At 41.7% G+C, this 18204-nt stretch overlaps 1 protein-coding gene across 1 annotated transcript; it reads right to left on the minus strand.

The window, feature by feature from the left end:
- Positions 1–291: 291 nt before the first annotated feature.
- On the minus strand, positions 292–18155 carry GSG1L2 (GSG1 like 2; the record flags this gene model as incomplete). The annotated part of the gene is made up of 6 exons (XM_084492582.1): positions 292–1584; positions 10318–10470; positions 12969–13016; positions 14698–14931; positions 15377–15465; positions 18130–18155. The coding sequence occupies 6 exons, from the start codon at positions 18153–18155 to the stop codon at positions 1394–1396; spliced, it is 741 nt and encodes a 246-aa protein (XP_084348708.1). The 3' UTR covers positions 292–1393.
- Between the last annotated feature and the right edge of the window lie 49 nt (positions 18156–18204).

Here is an 18204-nt window from a genome sequence, read left to right on the forward strand (position 1 = left end):
TCTCCCTCTCCCTCTCCCTCTCCCTCTCCCTCTCCCTCTCCCTCTCCCTCTCCCTCTCCCTCTCCCTCTCCCTCTCCCTCTCCCTCTCCCTCTCCCTCTTCCTTTTTTTTAAAACTTTTGTTTTAAAAACAAAACAGCCATTGGGAGAGTACTTATGGGAGGCTGGAGATAAAGGGTCATGCAATAATAAGGGAGGTCTAAATGTAGGTTATCAGAAGAGGGACAATATTACACATGGAAGGAGATAAGAGGATAGAAACCAAGGAAGACAACTGGAGGGAGGAAGTGAGGTACCTCTATGTATGGTTTTATTTTCTTCTTAGATTATCAAACAGGGTAACATAGCTACCATTTAGGCTGAGTAACAGAAAGAATGTGAAACTTGATAGAAAAAAGGAGCATGCAATTGGTTATGAAAAAAAAAGACAACAGAGACACCATCTTCCTCAATGTCTTTCTGTATGCATGTACTGATGTCTTGGAAAGTTTCGTGATGGTACAAGCATTTCTTTGGGCATTCAGTGGTCCTGCATAGAGTAACTAGAAGGCAGCTGTGAAATCTTCATCTGCTAAGTATGTGCCATATAGTGAAAGGACAGGTGCTCAGGAGGGGAAAGCTGACTGTAGTGGCAGAAGAGGTAGATGTGACAATGTTGGTGATAGTTCTGACAGTTGAGCTGGTACTGATATGTAGACAATCAGCCTGAGCTGTGCTATAGTGACCCAAATGATTGGGCCTGATGGACATCTGAGTTAACCAAATACAGTTGTTCCTATTATTTTTCTCAGTTATGGCTGGGAAAATGACAGCTGTTTCCAGCTAGTGCCATAAGAACATTCAAATGTTCATTATTGATCAAATTTGAATGGATTTCCAAAGGTACAACAAAGACATCTCTACAGGAAAAATCCACTTCATAGTCCTTGTTTTTAACAAGTTCACTAGACCTCCTCAGAAAATGATGCAATTATTTACAGGGTCAAAAAAAATGTACTTTTACCCAAGTCTGTTCGTAAAAATTTGAATAATTTTGACTGCAATGTTCCAAATACAACAACCTGAGGCATGCACATGCTAAAGAAACATTCATCCTAAATGGATAAGGCCAGCAAAGTTCTAAGCAACTTATACAAGGTAGTCTTCCTGGGAAACAAAGGTACCGAACCTGGGTCTTATAAAAATGGGTAATCTGATGTGTGTGGAAAAGAACCTCTGCTTCACACAGAACAGTCAGAGGTCTAAAGGATGTCTAAAAGTACTGTCTAAAGGATGATAAATGCAAAATTCACATGCTTATACATTTGATGCAATAATCTAAGACTACTGAATTTGGACAAAAACAGCTAAATATTGAACTGTGTTCCCAGGACTGAAATAACATAGACCCATTCATTATAGTACAAAAATGTCTTGAATATAGGATGAAGTGACTGAAATGTAATGGAAGAACCAAATGTAAACCAACAAGTACCAAAAGGACCAGCCATAATCCCACGTGTGAGGTCTCCAGTCTTCAGGACCAAGATTTACAGTCATTTGAAATACAGTTGTATACATCATGTGAGCAACCATGCCCAGAAGACCTAAAAAATATAATGAAAGACTATTAGAAAAGGTAAACTGATGACATTCTTCTTAGTCGATTTATTGCAGTTGTCCCTTGAACTCCTAAAGAATATTTTACAAAGAACCTGTAAGACACTGAAAAATACAAACTGTATTTATGTGTCATCGATTTACCAGTACAACCACTAGTACAATCCTTTGACACGTACTTTGTATGCTTTGAGAATCTACGGGAGCAGTGGGACATGCAGTCCTTAGATTTTGAAAAACAATAAAGTTATTTGTTATCACCATCTGAAAACCTACTACTTAGTAATTCAGCCCTAAGCAGGAATCAGCCATAACAACAAAGTCTCAATCAGTTGCATTGCATAGGTCACTTTTCCCTCATTTTCCTGTCTTTCAGTGGAAAGATTTTCAAAGGCACAAGTAATGTTTGTACCTTTGTAATGCTTGTACCTGCACTTTTGCAGTACATTAAATGCAACAAGATTTATCAACATTATTGAGGTGAATGAAAAATTGAAGATCACTAAATGACTATTAAAAAACATTGAAAGGCTCAATTGTGAAAGTAGCATATTTATTAATTTAATTTTCAAAATTCCTACAAGGTCTCTTCATAAGCCTAACATTTTATTTTCCAGCAGTGAACTTCCCTATGAACTTTTTTGTTGTTGTTGTTCCTAGCTACATTTACAAATCCATAATGATCTTAAAATTATCAAACATCCCACTGTCTAACATACATGAGCTTCTCAGAGCTGACAGCCCCCCACCAAACTCACAAGACCCAATTTGTTAGGTGTTCCCAAAGTAGATCTTTTTCATGAATTCTTACAAAACAAAGCAATTGATAGTACACAGAGGCTCTCAGTCTAGTTCATAACAAGTGAGGACTAACCATGTTCTGTCTTCAGTAGTCACTAGGAAATGTCCTTCCCTGAAACACTGGTACTCCTTGAAACAGGCAATCAAGACAGCTCTTCTATACAGTATAAAGCCAAAGGGCGTCATAGTGTGAAACACAACTTTGGTAGTTAGCTGACACCCTGATACCACATTCCTTAATAAACTGAAGAAAGATGTTAAACTGTAGATGTAGGGATTAGAGGACTGATGTCAGCTATAGAATCAGTAAGGTTGGAAAAGACCTCCAAAATCATCTGGTCCAACCATAAGAATTGTTCATTTCTCACCAGAAAGATGGCATATCATAGTCATTTCTGAGTTAAAACAAATATTTCTCCTAAATCACAGAATCACAGAATCACAGAATTTTCTAGGTTGGAAGAGACCTCAAGGTCATCGAGTCCAACCTCTGACCTAACGCTAACAGTCCCCACTAAACCATATCCCTAAGCTCTACATCTAAACGTCTTTTGAAGACTTCCAGGGATGGTGACTCAACCACTTCCCTGGGCAGCCTGTTCCAGTGCCTCACAACCCTTTCAGTGAAGAAGTTCTTCCTAACATCTAACCTAAAACTCCCCTGGCTCAACTTAAGCCCATTCCCCCTCGTCCTGTCACCAGGCACGTGGGAGAACAGGCCAACCCCCACCTCGCTACAGCCTCCCTTGAGGTACCTAAAAAGAGCGATAAGGTCACCCCTGAGCCTCCTCTTCTCCAGGCTGAACAAGCCCAGCTCCCTCAGCCGCTCCTCGTAGGACTTGTTCTCCAGGCCCCTCACCAGCTTCGTCGCCCTTCTCTGCACCCGCTCAAGCACCTCGATGTCCTTCTTGTAGCGAGGGGCCCAAAACTGAACACAGTACTCGAGGTGCGGCCTCACCAGAGCTGAGTACAGGGGGACGATCACCTCCCTAGCCCTGCTGGTCACGCTGTTCCTGATACAAGCCAGGATGCCATTGGCCTTCTTGGCCACCTGAGCACACTGCTGGCTCATATTCAGCCGACTATCCACCATCACTCCCAGGTCCTTCTCTGCCTGGCAGCTTTCCAACCATTCCTCTCCCAGCCTGTAGCTCTGCTTGGGGTTATTGCGCCCCAGGTGCAGGACCCGGCACTTGGCCTTGTTAAACTTCATGCAGTTGACCTCAGCCCATCGGTGCAGCCTATCCAGATCCTCCTGCAGAGCCTTCCTACCCTCAAGCAGATCGACACACGCACCTAACTTGGTGTCATCTGCGAACTTACTGAGGGTGCACTCAATGCCCTCGTCCAGATCATCGATGAAGATATTAAAGAGGACCGGCCCCAGCACCGAGCCCTGGGGGACGCCACTAGTGACTGGCCTCCAACTGGACTTGGCTCCATTCACCACGACTCTTTGGGCCCGGCTATCCAGCCAGTTTCTAACCCAACGAAGCGTGCGCCAGTCCAAGCCAAGAGCAGCCAGTTTCTTGAGGAGAATGCTGTGGGAGACGGTGTCAAAAGCCTTGCTGAAGTCAAGGTAGACCACATCCACAGCCTTTCCCTCATCCACCCAGCGCGTCACTCTGTCATAGAAGGAGATCAGGTTTGTCAGGCATGACCTGCCTTTCATAAAGCCATGCTGACTGGGCCTGATCGCCTGCTTCCCCTGCAAGTGCTGCATGATGACTCTCAGGAGGATCTGCTCCATGAGCTTTCCTGGCACTGAGGTCAAACTGACAGGCCTGTAGTTTCCCGGGTCTGCCCTCCGGCCCTTCTTGTAGATGGGCGTCACGTTTGCTAGCCGCCAGTCGATTGGGACCTCCCCTGATAGCCAGGACTGTTGATAAATGATGGATAGTGGCTTGGCCAGCTCCTCTGCCAGTTCCCTCAGTACCCTTGGGTGGATCCCATCCGGCCCCATCGACTTGTGCACATCTAAGTGCCGTAGCAGGTCACCAACCAGTTCTTCATGGATAATGAGGGCCACATCCTGCTCCCCATCCCCTTCCACCAGCTCAGGGTACTGAGTATCCAGAGAACATCCGGTATTGCCGCTAAAGACTGAGGCAAAGAAGGCATTGAGTACCTCCGCCTTTTCCTCATCTCTTGTAACTAAGTTTCCCCCTGCATCCAGTAAAGGATGGAGATTCTCCTTAGTCCTCCTTTTTGTGTTGATGTATTTATAGAAACGTTTTTTGTTATCTTTAACGGCAGTAGCCAGATTGAGCTCCAGATGAGCTTTGGCCTTCCTAATTTTGTCCCTGCACAGCCTCGCTACTTCTTTAAAGTCCTCCTTAGTGGCCTGCCCACTTTTCCAAAGCTTATAAACCCTCTTTTTCCTCCTAAGATCAAGCCACAATTCTCTGTTGAGCCAGGCCGGTCTTCTTCCCCGCCAGCTCGTCTTTGGGCACGTGGGGACAGACCGTTCCTGCGCCATTAAGACTTCCCTCTTGAAGAGCGCCCAGCCTTCCTGGACCCCTCTGCCCTTCAGAACCACCTCCCAAGGGACTCCACCAACCAGTGTCCTGAGCAGCTCAAAGTCAGCCCTTCGAAAGTCCAATACAGCGGTTTTACTGGTCCCCTTCCTGGCCTCGCCAAGAATAGTGAACTCCACCATTGCGTGGTCACTCTGCCCGAGACAGCTCCCGACGATCACGTCCTCCACCAGTCCTTCTCTGTTTGTGAAGAGAAGGTCTAGCGGGGCACCTCCCCTGGTAGGCTCACTAACCAGCTGCGTCAGGAAGCTATCTTCCACGCTCTCCAGAAACCTCCTAGACTGCTTTCTCAGGGCTGTGTTGTGCTTCCAGGATATGTCAGGGAAGTTGAAGTCCCCCATGAGTACAAGAGCTGATGATTTTGCAACCTCTGTCAGCTGCCTGTAGAATTCCTCATCCGTCTCCTCATCCTGGTTTGGCGGTCTATAGCAGACCCCGATCAGGACACTAGCCTTGTTGTCCCTGCCGATCCTAACCCAAAGGGACTCGACCTTGTCATTCCCAACCTCGAGTTCTACAACCTCGAAAGACTCTCTAATATAGAGAGCCACACCACCACCCCTTCTATGCTGCCTGTCCCTTCTATAGAGCTTATAGCCAGGCATTGCAGCACTCCAGTCATGAGACTGGTCCCACCACGTCTCCGTGATGGCAACCAAGTCGTAGCCTGCCTGCCGCACGATGGCTTCCAGCTCCTCCTGTTTGTTACCCATGCTGCGTGCATTGGTGTAGATGCACTTCAGCTGGGCCATTGCCTTATCCTACGGCCTTGCCATTGTTCCCCCTGGCACAACCCCAACAATCCTAGCCTCAGCCCCATCCCCCTTCCTACCTAGTTTAAAGCCCTCTCAATGAGCCCTGCCAGTTCCTGGCCCAGGATCCTCTTTCCCCTAAAAGATAGGGACCCGTCTGCGGCCATCAGGCCAGGTGCTGAGTAAAGTGCCCCATGATCAAAAAACCCAAGATTTCTGCATTGGCACCAGCCCCGGAGCCACGTGTTTAACAGGTGGGCTTTCCGTGTCCTCTCTGAACCCCTCCCTGCCACCACAGGGATGGACGAAAACACCACCTGCACTCCCGCTCCATCCACTAACCGACCCAGTCCCCTAAAGTCCCTTTTGATAGCCTTGAGGCTTCTCTCTTTGATGTTATCACTGCCCGCCTGGACTATCAAAAGGGGGTAATAGTCAGAGGGGCGTACCAGGTTGGGAAGCTTCCTGGCAACGTCCCTGACCCTGGCCCCAGGGAGACAGCAGACTTCCCTACGGGTAGGGTCAGGCCGACAAATAGGGCCCTCTGTTCCCCTAAGAATCGAGTCACCAACAACAATAACCCTCCTGTCTTTCTTGGTGGAGGCAGTCCTGAGGCGCGGAGTCGACCTCCTCGCCCCAGGCATCCTCCTGGGAACATTTGCTACCTCTTCCTCACACACCGGCCTCTCAATCTCTAGGGCCTCAAACCTGTTGTGTAAGGGCACCTGGGAAGGTGGGGCCGGAAGAGGAGAGCATCGCCTGCGATGTCGAGCAGGGACCTGTTTCCATTCCTCCTCAGCTCCCAGATCCCAGTCTGGTTGCCTAGAGATGTATACACTTGAGTGTGAACATGAGATCTTTCACTGGAGCTCCCTCCTTTTAGCTCTTGTATAAGAATAAAATTTCACACTATGACTTTTTTTAGGTCAACATATTCTACATCAGTTAGAACATACATTATACATTTTATACAGTCTGAGCTAAAGACTGAGGGAAATCAAACACTGGCACACAATGGTTAAATATTATAACTGTTTTCTTAATATGTGTGTTTTCACAATAGTTAGAATTATGTAGCTACAATTTCCAGTAGCTGAATTTTAATTTGCATTTTTGTGCTAGAATAAGGAACATGTCATTATAAGAAATCACATCTTCATTTCAGATTAGAGTGAAGGAAACCTTAAACCCTTTCCTTGATAAGGCAACTAGATTTGATTTATATTTACAACAGATTTAAACAACTAAGACATGTTTTTCAACTTTGTATTATCTCAAGAAATGTTTAAAATCAGGGAACATCTGAAATAAACAGCATCCAGTAAAATCTTGCTGTGTAACCCTCCTCCTGACCTTTTCTCAGTGCAACAAGGGATAATAAGAAAGGAAGGCAGCTACACACACGAATATATAGGAACACAACCCTTACTGATAAATTATATGGGAGGCAGTGATAGAAACCAAACCTGGTCAGTCAGATTCATTGATGAGGGCATGTGAGAATATGAACAAAATTATTCCAGTAAGAATATCTGATGGAGGAGATTGTCAACTGGGAAACTAATAGAAAAGGTAGAAACCAGAAAACAAAGTACACAGACTTGACAAAATAAATATGGAGACAATGACAAGGAACAAACCTCTCAGTCACTCTAACTGATTAGCTATCAAGAAACTATAGGTGCCACTTCAAGAAGGTCAACTGGGACTTTGCAACTGATGATCCTATAGACCAAGGGGCTCAGGACTGGGAGGGGTGTGGGATTGGTAAAGCTCTGCAGAACCATGACAGTATGTGCATGGGAAGGAGAACCAGTGAGTAGCAAAAGGGTGGGGGGTGGTGCAGACTGTAGTCAGGCTGTGTGTGAAATTGGGTCAGTCAAGTGTGCTTGTCTGGCAGAGCCCTGCATCTGATCACTGCAGTCTGTCCTACCATCTTTTCATATGAAAACTTTCTCTTATGTATCTCTCTGTATATTTACAATGTCTATCCTGTCTGTATGTGGGCTGCAAAGACTAAGTGCCAGCTACGCGGAGGTCTGTATGTATGAGTGAAATTTGGTGCCAGCTATTGGAGTCAAGCATCTATTTGATGCTTGACTCCAACAGTCAAGCAGCTATTGGAGTCAAGATGGAATCAGGCATCCCTGTCTGTGGTGCCAGCTACAGAAGTGAGTGACAGTCCTAATGTCAGTAGCTGGAGGGGCCATAGCTCTCTGGTTCTAGGGAGGGTCCTACAGACTTTGAGCCCCAGGTGCAAGCTACTGGGGTGACCAGTGTGAATGAACTGGGTGCCAGCTCCTGGAGTCAGAGCGAGGGTATGGGTGCCCCTGACCTGTGGTGCCAGCTACTGGAGCCTGTGGGGGTCCTTCACTACCAGCTACTGAAGCAAGAATGATAAATGTTCCCAAAAACAACTGTCAGCAGAGACAAATGTGACTGTAAGCATGATATGTGTGTGTATATGACTTGAAAGGATTAAGTACCAGCTTCTTGGAGGCCAGTCTGAGTTGAATTTAGTGGCAGCTACTGGATTTAGGCTGGGGTTGTGGGTGCCTGGCCTACAGAGTCAGCTACTGGGACCAGTAGGGTCCCAGTGCACCTGCTGGAGTGAATAGGGTCTTCTACTCCCCCACACTGGGGCAGGAGAGGTGTGTGTTCCCAAACCAACCACTGGGGAGAGCAGGGAGGGGGAAAGGAAAGGGGCTGACATGGGTCAGGTGAGAGCCAGGTTCTGCACTGGCAGCCAAAATGGGGCTATGCATCACAGCCTCTATGCGTGGTGCTGGCTTCTGGGGGCTGAATGCACAGACAACCTGGTATAGGGAGGTTGTCCATGTGCATTCACCAGCAGACTTCAAGCTAACCCAGTCAGCAGGACCTCAGGTTTGGGCTGAGGTGTAAGGAGAGTGGAGAGTCAATGCTGGTTCTTCCAGGGATATTGCAAAGTTGGAATGTGTATGAGAGCTGCATGTTAGCTGCAAGCATCAAGCTGGACCAGCCAGTGAAGAGGGGAGCCATGATATAGGTAAGGGGGTCAGGGATCTAGACTGGCATGCTGGACAGACAGAGGGGCTGTACTTGGAGACCCATGAGTGTGTGTGTGCTTGCAAACCTAGAGAGTGCTGTATGTGTGACTGCACAGGTCCTGTGCCAGCCCAAGATGAGGAAAGGGACTCAGCTGTCTGTGTTTATGTTTTATGTGAGTCCTCTGTGGAGGACTGCCTTGTTCAAGGCAGTGCCTTATCTGTGGCTGTGTCAGTGTTCTCTGTGTGTCTGTGTGTGTCCTGTGTGTCTCTGGGGCACATGCTTAGCATTGCTATTGGCTGAACCTGCAAAGGGGAAAGGCAGCTGTGTCTCTTGGTCTGAGCAGACACTATGGGTCTACGGGCACTGGACTAGGCTCTGCTGGCCAAGATGGTGGTTTCCACTGCCAGAGCGACTGGAGGAGGTCATCGCGCTCTTTACATCACTTAACAAAGCTTACTATCCTTTCTTTCAAAATAAACTTGACAATGGATCAAGAGATACAGGTAGAAATGTTTCTCTGAAAAGGTAGGCTTATTTAATCTATTATTATTACTGTTATTATTATAGTCAAGTTAAAAATCATACTGTTTTACTAAGTCTATAGCTGAGGTTCAAAATACAGAAAATCTCTGATCAATAGGAGAAAAAATATTTTAAAACTGTTTTTCAGGGAATCTACTGATAAATCACTAGTCAAGAAAGATAATGGAGACTAATTTGAGTAATTAGTAGAATTGGTGAGAAAAAAAAAAAAAAAAACACACATTTTTTTACCACCTAGACACCTTTCAAGAAAATCATTCAGAAGAAAGGAGATGTTCCAGCAGGTTCTCAGAAATCATAGAGTTTGGGTACCACTCTCTGTCCTACAGGGAGCTGAGATAGAAACATGAAAATGTGCAAATGTTACTAAAAAAGAGGAAAAAATGACCTGCTGTCTGTTGCAGGTGGGAGCCTAAAAGAAATTATGAAAAACTGTAGCAGTTGAGACTTTATATGTGGCATGAATAAGCATTTCCAACAGTAAAGCTTGGATTACTTTTCCCAGAAAGGTCACAGAAATTTTTTTTACTTTTATTTTTTTTTAAACTGCAACTTTCCTCAGTAACAATTGTTTAACATAGACAAAATTACAGAGTAGTTCAGGCTGGAAGACACCTTTGCAAGTCTTCAACCTCCAGAGCTCAATAGCTCAATGCATGGTCAATGCTGAGTTCAGGCCAAATTGCTCAGGTACTGATATATTAACTTCTTCACCATGAGGACAGACAAGCAGTGGAATAGACTCCCCAAAGAGTCTGCAGGTTTTTAAGATCCAGCTGGATACAGTCCTGCTCAGCAAGCTTGTCCAATCTCAGAGCTGGCCCTGCTTTGAGCTGGAGGTTGGCCTAGGGTACCTTCTGAAGTTTCTTCCAAACTGAATTTGCCTAGATCTCAGTGATTAAATAGCACTGGATTAAGAAGTAACATGGATAAATGAAACAGTGTCTCCATAGGTATTGTTATAGTTTTTAATCCTGGACACTGTTATTAGTCTTCAGTTAGAAATCTATCAATGTTGAATTTTCTTGATGTAATAAATTGAGATATTATACTGTACCTGCAAGTATGGTGACTACTGCAGAAAAGGCGTTGATCTTTAGCCCATCAATGACACTATGATAGCAACACATTTCTACTGACATAAGAACAACTCCGGTCAGAAGCAAAATGTTATACAGTAGCTCTGCTACAATAGACAGCCATAAAACCCCTGTAAAACCAAATTAATAGCACTGATATTATAAGCAGTCATTCAGTATTTTCAACATTTATTTCTTCTTCTTTTATATTGTTTACACAAACTTAAACAAATGGTCAGAGACTGTGAGGTTGTTGTTGTAACATCTATAGGAAGACAAACATGGTCAACACCATAAATTGTTATTCCCTCTGCAGATTTGGCCATTTAGAAGAAGAGCACTTGCATGTTCCTGCCGTACACTTAAGTTTACAGTACAAGGTCAGGCAGTAAATTTTTTATACACAGTAGTTACCCTAAAATTAACTTGAACAAAATTAATTTTAAAAAGGGGGAAAATTTTTAATAAATGTTCATAAACAAAAGAATTAATTTCCAGTTATCTAGTTGTTGACACCACAGCTACTGTGTCCAGACTATACCAAAACAGAAGACATTCATCTAACAAACTTCAAAGGCCACATGCACAGCCACATGGCCTGAGGGTCTAGTCATTAACTAAAATATTCCTTTTGTGTTTAGTTTCTCACCAGGTAAGCTCTTGTTTTTGGACAGAGAAGCCTTCATGTGCCCAAACGCTCTCCAGATTTCACTGAGATTCATGGTTCTGGGTATTGCTTAATTCAGTTCTCCCTGGATATCTGTTGATTACATCTTACTCAAGAAGTTAATCTTCCTTTGAAAGATTATTAGCCTGCTGTTTTATTATTAACATGATAATGTCCCATTGGCTGGAGCAGGCAGTCTTCTTGTGTCCATACAGTAGCAAGAGCTGGCCAACAACTGATTGCTGAATCTCACAGACCATCTTAAGAACAAATTGGTATGTCTTCAGACGTCTAGTTGTAGATTCAAATAGTGATCTAATATGCATTCATATGCATATATGTACTAGGTATATATATATGCTAACAATCATAAATTTAAAATGAAAACATTGCTAAGATGTAATTTATAAGTAACTACTATGGATTATTATTGTCAAGCTATACATGGGCAAGGTCTATTTCTAAAACAAATTTTTGTCTCAGTAAAAAAATAAAATAATAAAATAAAATAAAATAAAATAAAATAAAATAAAATAAAATAAAATAAAATAAAATAATAAAATAAAATAAAATAATTTTGTTCAGGAACTCCAGATGTTACATTGTCCAGCAGTGTGGGCTTCCCCAGCTATGAGAACTTGCATCTAAATATTCTTGAATAGTGAGCCATTGTTACACATGCACTGGGTAACTGTGATAACACCTGTGTACATTGCCTTGTCTAAGGATGATAAATTCAGAAAAAGTGAGACTGATGCATCCCAAGTCTTGTGTACACTGCAGTCATACACCTTTGCTGATCACAAACTCTTTTCCTTTGTGCAGGACAAGAGCCTTTATTTCCACACAGTAATTCACTGCCCAGGGTTAGCTTCACAGTGTGGTTATCAGGTACCAAGGTGCTGTATTAGGTCCCTTGATCTAACTTTTGGATGCCTGTGGCCACTCTCCTGGTCACAGAGATAATTTCTTCTCTGTGCCCACCAGTGGTTTCATGTGTAAGTTGCTCTCAGGCCAGGGCCCACAATTCACCCCTCCTTTTCCTTTTAGAAGATCATGACTCTGTGGCTAAGAACCATACTATATGGTTTTTCATACTATAAACAGCTCTCATACAATAAACAGTTATAATTATTTGTGTATAGTGACATAGATGCAATAGAGGGAGGGAGAGCTAGCTTTCAGATATCATCTTTTTTCCCCAGGGGTTGAAAACGTGATCTAGAAAGTAGTCCAGTGCCAGTATCCTGGATATGCAATTTCAACCCCATGGGGAAGAAGGAGGATTTTTTTTTCAGGACACATCACTTCCAAAACGATTGATTTAACCATTTAAATTATAAGGATTACATGGGAGGGTTGCTCTTTCAATAGTATCTGCAAGCATGCATTGTAGGAATAGGAACTGTTATTTGAAAGAACAAGGCTAACTCTATGCTTTTAGGAGGTATCTCTGGGTTGCAAAACCTTGATGAATGGAAATTCTTTCTTATAGTTCTGTGTAGGGTGCAGGAAGAGGATTCAGACTGTCATCAAGATTGGCTCAGTCCACAGTACTTCTCTCCGAAGTCCCCTCAGCACATTGCCTGGCCTTTTTCACATGCTGCCTATCCTTCTGCCCTCTCCAGGCAGTATAGTGCCAACCCCAAAGTCCTAACTCTGAATTTGGAGATTTGAGGAGAGAGGTGGCAAAAACTCAGAAATCTTGATTTTCAGTTCTCATAATTAAAATATACATTTTTTAAATTTCCCATTCAAATTGAGTAGATTTGAAAGACATTGACTCAGATTTCAAGTCCTGTGGACTTTATTTTGATGTTTAAAAACTAAATAAAGGACAAAAACTGTGTGGGATTAAAACACACTTTTTTTTTTTTTTTTTTTCAAAACAACATACGGAGTATTTATATTGGTTAATGTGATCAGGAACATTTTATTTATATTTAAAAATTGCATATTTACCTCGATCAGCAGCTGGAGCTAGACTGACAAAACTTCTACATTTCTCACCTAAAAAAAAAAAAAAAAAAAAAAAAAAGAATTAAAATAAAACATACTTTTAAAATAAAATTAATTATGATTATATATTCTGTATTGATCTAAAGAAACAGATTAATAGAATGCAGAAAATAAAAAATATATCACAAACATACAGATTAAGATGACCACGATAAGCTATTTCTGATGTGTGTTTGTACACACAGAGTCCCTGGTACGTGGACATTCTCCTGGAGCTCAGATCTTTATCCATTCAGGCTGTTTCAAGGCAGAAACAGAGTCACACTTTTGTGGTAAAGTTAGAGAAAGGCTTATAATTTTATTTTTTTTTATCCAGAAGGTTGTACCTGTGAAAGTCAGAACTGGAAAACTAATGATTTACAAAACTGCATGCCATCCTGCCTGTGAAGGAAGAACTGTTTGCCGTACAGCAACAAGACTGATGCTCACACAAATTTCTTACAAGCTTGACTGCTTTGTTTTTTTGTGTGTGTGTTTGTTTTTTTTTTCCTATAAGCTTTGATTTTCAAACCCATGTGACCTCTTGACCCCTGTGCAGCTGCTTTGAACAAAGCTCTTGTAATTAATTTTGCTCTGCTCTGAAAATACAGGGTGGTTTGTTGTTTTTATTTTTTCAGCTGCTAACTGCACCATGTATGAAAATAAGAACTGCCGTAGCAGACAGACCAATTCCAGACGGATTCCATGATCCCAGCAATATCCACCTAAAAGATGTCTTCACTGGTAGATGTCTTGCTCTGATCTATGACATCTACCCCCTTAAAACTGCATGATGTACAAGATCTTCTGGCAGAACTGGTCCTTCAAGAAAGTCAACCATTAAAATATTTTCATTTTGTTGCACAGATAGCTGACGACTCCTCTGAAGTTTCATTCAATTTGCCACTGCTAAACTAATCAGAATGATAAGTGGAAAAATCAAGTGCTGATTTGTATTTACCATACAAACACTATTTCTAGAACCAGTTAAGCAATTCACATACACAAAGATCCAAAATTAACTTGAGGTTCTCTTTTATGACAATTTGCATTCATTCCACTGATATTTACATAGCAAGAATGAAACCCAGTCGAATGCCTTCTTTCATGATTAGTGAGTCTCCAAATTATGTTATAGCAAGGTGAAAATAACCTTCTTGTGCTTCCCTTTATTGAAGGTGAGATCACAGTAAGAAAATGAAAATACCTGTGCTTAAGAGGAAATCCATGAAAAAACTTAGGTATCACAGAATTAATTGGTCAAATGAAAATCCATTTTTTAATATATTTTTTTTCAAAGAAGCATATTGTGCTTTTAATGTTGCACCTGTAACATCATTCAAGACAAATATGTTCACTTTTGCCTAGAGGAGTAACAACATCAGAAAGAATAAAACACTTCCCTGTTAAAGTAATTTAACTTGCTGTTTTATCTAGAAGTGTATGACGTTTTTCATCTGTACTATAATCTGTCACTATAAAGTTCTTTACAGAAAATAATATATATATTTTTTTTTAGGAATTGAACAGAAAGTACTCTCTAAGATCCCCCTTTCCAGAGTAGAGCAACTTTTTAAGGATACTTTTTCTTTTAAAATACATACATGATATTGCAGGAAAGAGGAAACTCACACCAAATAAATAGAAAAATCTCTGATTAATTTCTGAAGTAAATGTACATATTTCTACTTACCTTCCCCATTTATAATTTCTTCACAGGAATACCAGATCCCAGCATGAAACTTTCGGTCAACAAACTTGTCATCTCCTGTCTCCCAGATATATTGCACAGCATTACTGTTGTTGGCATCAGGGCTGTTAAAGCGGATGCAGTGATCCCCTTTGTTCTGTTCTGTACAGAAAGGTTTGGCAACTTTTCTTGTCCCTTCACACCAGTAACTGCTGCTGAATGCTGTAATAGAGAAAACTAAAGAGAAAAGACTGAGAGAAAATGCTGCTGAGGCTCTCTGCTGTCTTGCTGTGCCAGGGTCTAAAACTGGCATCCTTCAGGACTGCAGTATTAATTATTCTAGAAACAACCTATTATAAAGCTATGTCTGCCTGGTGAAACACCTGCCTGTGTTTACTATCCCAATCTTTTTTCCTGTCAGCAAAGTGTACCAGCTTAGTAGTTAAGACAGAAAATAGAGATATGGGCATAAGGAGAAATCATGTGGCAGAAGAGATTAAGGATATAGGACAGTGTAATTTGGCACTAATATCTTGTGAAAGAAATACGAGGAGAAGAGATAAATTATAGTTTGGCCTATGAATCATAGGAGAAAAAACACAAAGAACACAGAAGCATAGGAAGTACACCAATATACGATCAGAAAAAAAAATATTTACAGAAATAAAATTCACATACTTACCTCGATCAGCAGGTGGAGTCAGACTTATGAAGCTTCTACATTTCTCACCTATGAAAAAAATAAAATTAACCTTGCAGTTCCAAATGCTCCTGTTACACAGAACATTGAATTAAATAGAATACAATCAAGAATCCTACTTTAAAGAAGTTCTTAAAGAGATGAAAACAGTTGCTAAGTTAGAGCATTTCACGGCATTACATCGTTTCCCAAGACCACTGGGAAGGTGAGCACACTTGTCTGAAGTTCTACCAGTTACAAATGAAAGTCATAAGTTACACATTTTAGCTAAGGACAGTATTCTGGGCACTGGCCAGTTCACCTCCATGAACACATAATTGAAACCTTGATACTGTTAGGTGAAAGAGTAGAGAAAAGGCTGTATTGTCTTAATTTTGTCTGCCCATCTGTTTGTTCACTCTGTGAAACAGCTATTTTTTCCTTCACCTAAGAAACATTTTCCATCTTGACATGTTAGAGATGTGTCTTTTTCTGCCTATTTGATAATGCAAAGGATTTTAAACTTTTTCTTATGAAATGAGTGAAGAATTTTGTGAAACCTTGTGTGGAACAGTTGTTGCATAATGAGATATTAAAAAAACATTTGTGCTAAAAGGAACAAGGGACAGGGTCCCTGCAAAACAATGCACAACCTACAGGAACATGAACAGGTCAAATCCACCTGTCCCTGCTGTGTAAGTGTATGAATATTATTATAAAAACATGTGATGAAAAAAAAAAAAAAAAAAAAAAACAGAAAGAGCAGGAGTGTAATTAGATTATCACTTTGACTGTAAGGTCAAAAACATTCACTAAGGGAAAGTGACACCACAGGACAGAGGTGTATCTTTTAACAAAACCCATTCTAATTTTTAAGACAAGAAGCTGCTGGGGAAATAATGAGTCCATAAAACATCAGTACTTAGTCCTCCTAAAATTTGCAGGCAGAGGTATATATATGGCCTCTTATGTCATTTGTTTATTCTTCCTATCATAGGATTTCCACTTTCTTTATGATTGTGGGAGTGATGCACATAAGCAAAGGACTTTGAGGACCTCCTTAGTTGTTTTGTAGCCTCATCCAAGGCCTAAGAAAAATGGAGGGAATGTTTCCACTCCCCAGCTGCGCAGAGTTCCTATTTTCACTTATGAAAAATTAAGCTTGAGGAAGTAATCAAGATTGCTGGTCAGGTATCTTCCTTTCTTGAATATTAGCACTTAACCATTCATTAATTAGTGGCATTTCCAAAGAGAGTTTGTCTTTAGATCAACTGTAAAATTACATCTGGAGTGAAGGCAGGAGCATGTCTTAAAACAAAATTGATCCATATAATTGCTCTTTTTTATGAGCCTGGCTTACAGATTCCTTTGTATTCAATGTATCTGACAACTTGAACAACAGAAATATTGTTGCATTCTTAGTACCCATTGATATATTGATATGATTATGTGACAAATACGGAGCATTTTTTTTTTTCTTTTTTTTTTTTTTTTCCTTTGGCACAAATCCCTTTTCCTTGTACTGAAAGTCTCCTAAAATGCCATTATGTGCTACAGAAAGGTGTAGTCAAGATGAAAGATGCTGAAAGCAGAGTTTAGTATATGCCCTTTCTTGCATTGATAGATCACCTGGAAACCATATTAGCACTACAAGAGAGGAAGGCACCTGTTTACCATATTCTGGATTATGATTTTGGGGTTTAGTAGAGCACTCCAACAAAACTGATGGTGTTAGAGGTATCAGGAGATGCAAAAACAGCAAAACCATAAATGATGGTGCTGAGGAAAGCAGGAGACACAAAGGTGGACCTTGGTGTGAGAGCAAAAAAGAGATACAAAACCTCGTAATGTGGGTCTCCTTCATTGACCTAGCCCTGGGTATTTTTAGCTCTAAAGAGAGACCACAAAGCTTGATCAAGCATAAATGATGATTTTAGAAAGTGAATAGGTAAAAACAACTTGTAGAAGTTGAAAACAGAAAACAGACCACTAGCTGCCGGGTACCAGCTATCAGTAGAGCAGATGGGAGGTATTGCACGGTCCTGAAAAATATCAAGGATGTATTGTAGAAGATCCTGTGAATCTGCTCATTTAGGTTCTAGGTATGCTTCATGATTTCTTTAGCATCGAGATATATATGGTGGTCTCAAGAGAGCTCCAATGCCAGAGCATTATTCGGGTTTGCTGTTTGTAACCTACTACAGAGTTAGTTGATCTTACTCACATGACAATTAGAAAATCTGCATTTATCGCTTGTAGCAATATACAGCTAAACAGTTGCTCTGGGTGTTGTGAGGTGCATCTTCCTGGTCCTTATAATTACTGTTAGGTGTGGCTTTGGGAGGTTGTATACACAGAAGAACAATTCCTGGACACAGGCACAATAGTGACAGCAGTCAACGCCCTTGCTGCCAGGCCTCTCTAGAGTAGGATGGTCCATTTCCATACTGAAATGTTTGTCTCCAGAGCACTTTCTCGTTCCATGTCCCAGCATATTTATGTACCACATCCAGGTTTCATATAAAGATTGCATATGGTTATACATCATACCCTTCCACCCCTTGATTCATCTAGACAAAACCTTGGGCATGTGAGTGGGTAGTGAGTCAGGACACACCCACTGCTGATAAATATTTAATATCCTTATCAATGACATAAACAATGGGGTCTAGTGCACCCTCAGAAAGTTTGCATATGACACCAATTTGAGTGGTGCAGTCAACAGAACAGAAAGAATAGATGCCATTCAAGTGGACCTGGACAAATTTGGACCTGGGCCCATGTGAACCTAATGAAGTTGAAGGTGCTGTACCTGGGCTGGGTCTTTGCCC

Source organism: Aythya ferina (genome assembly GCF_964211825.1).
Source record: "Aythya ferina genome assembly, chromosome: 18".
NCBI lineage: Eukaryota > Metazoa > Chordata > Aves > Anseriformes > Anatidae > Aythya > Aythya ferina.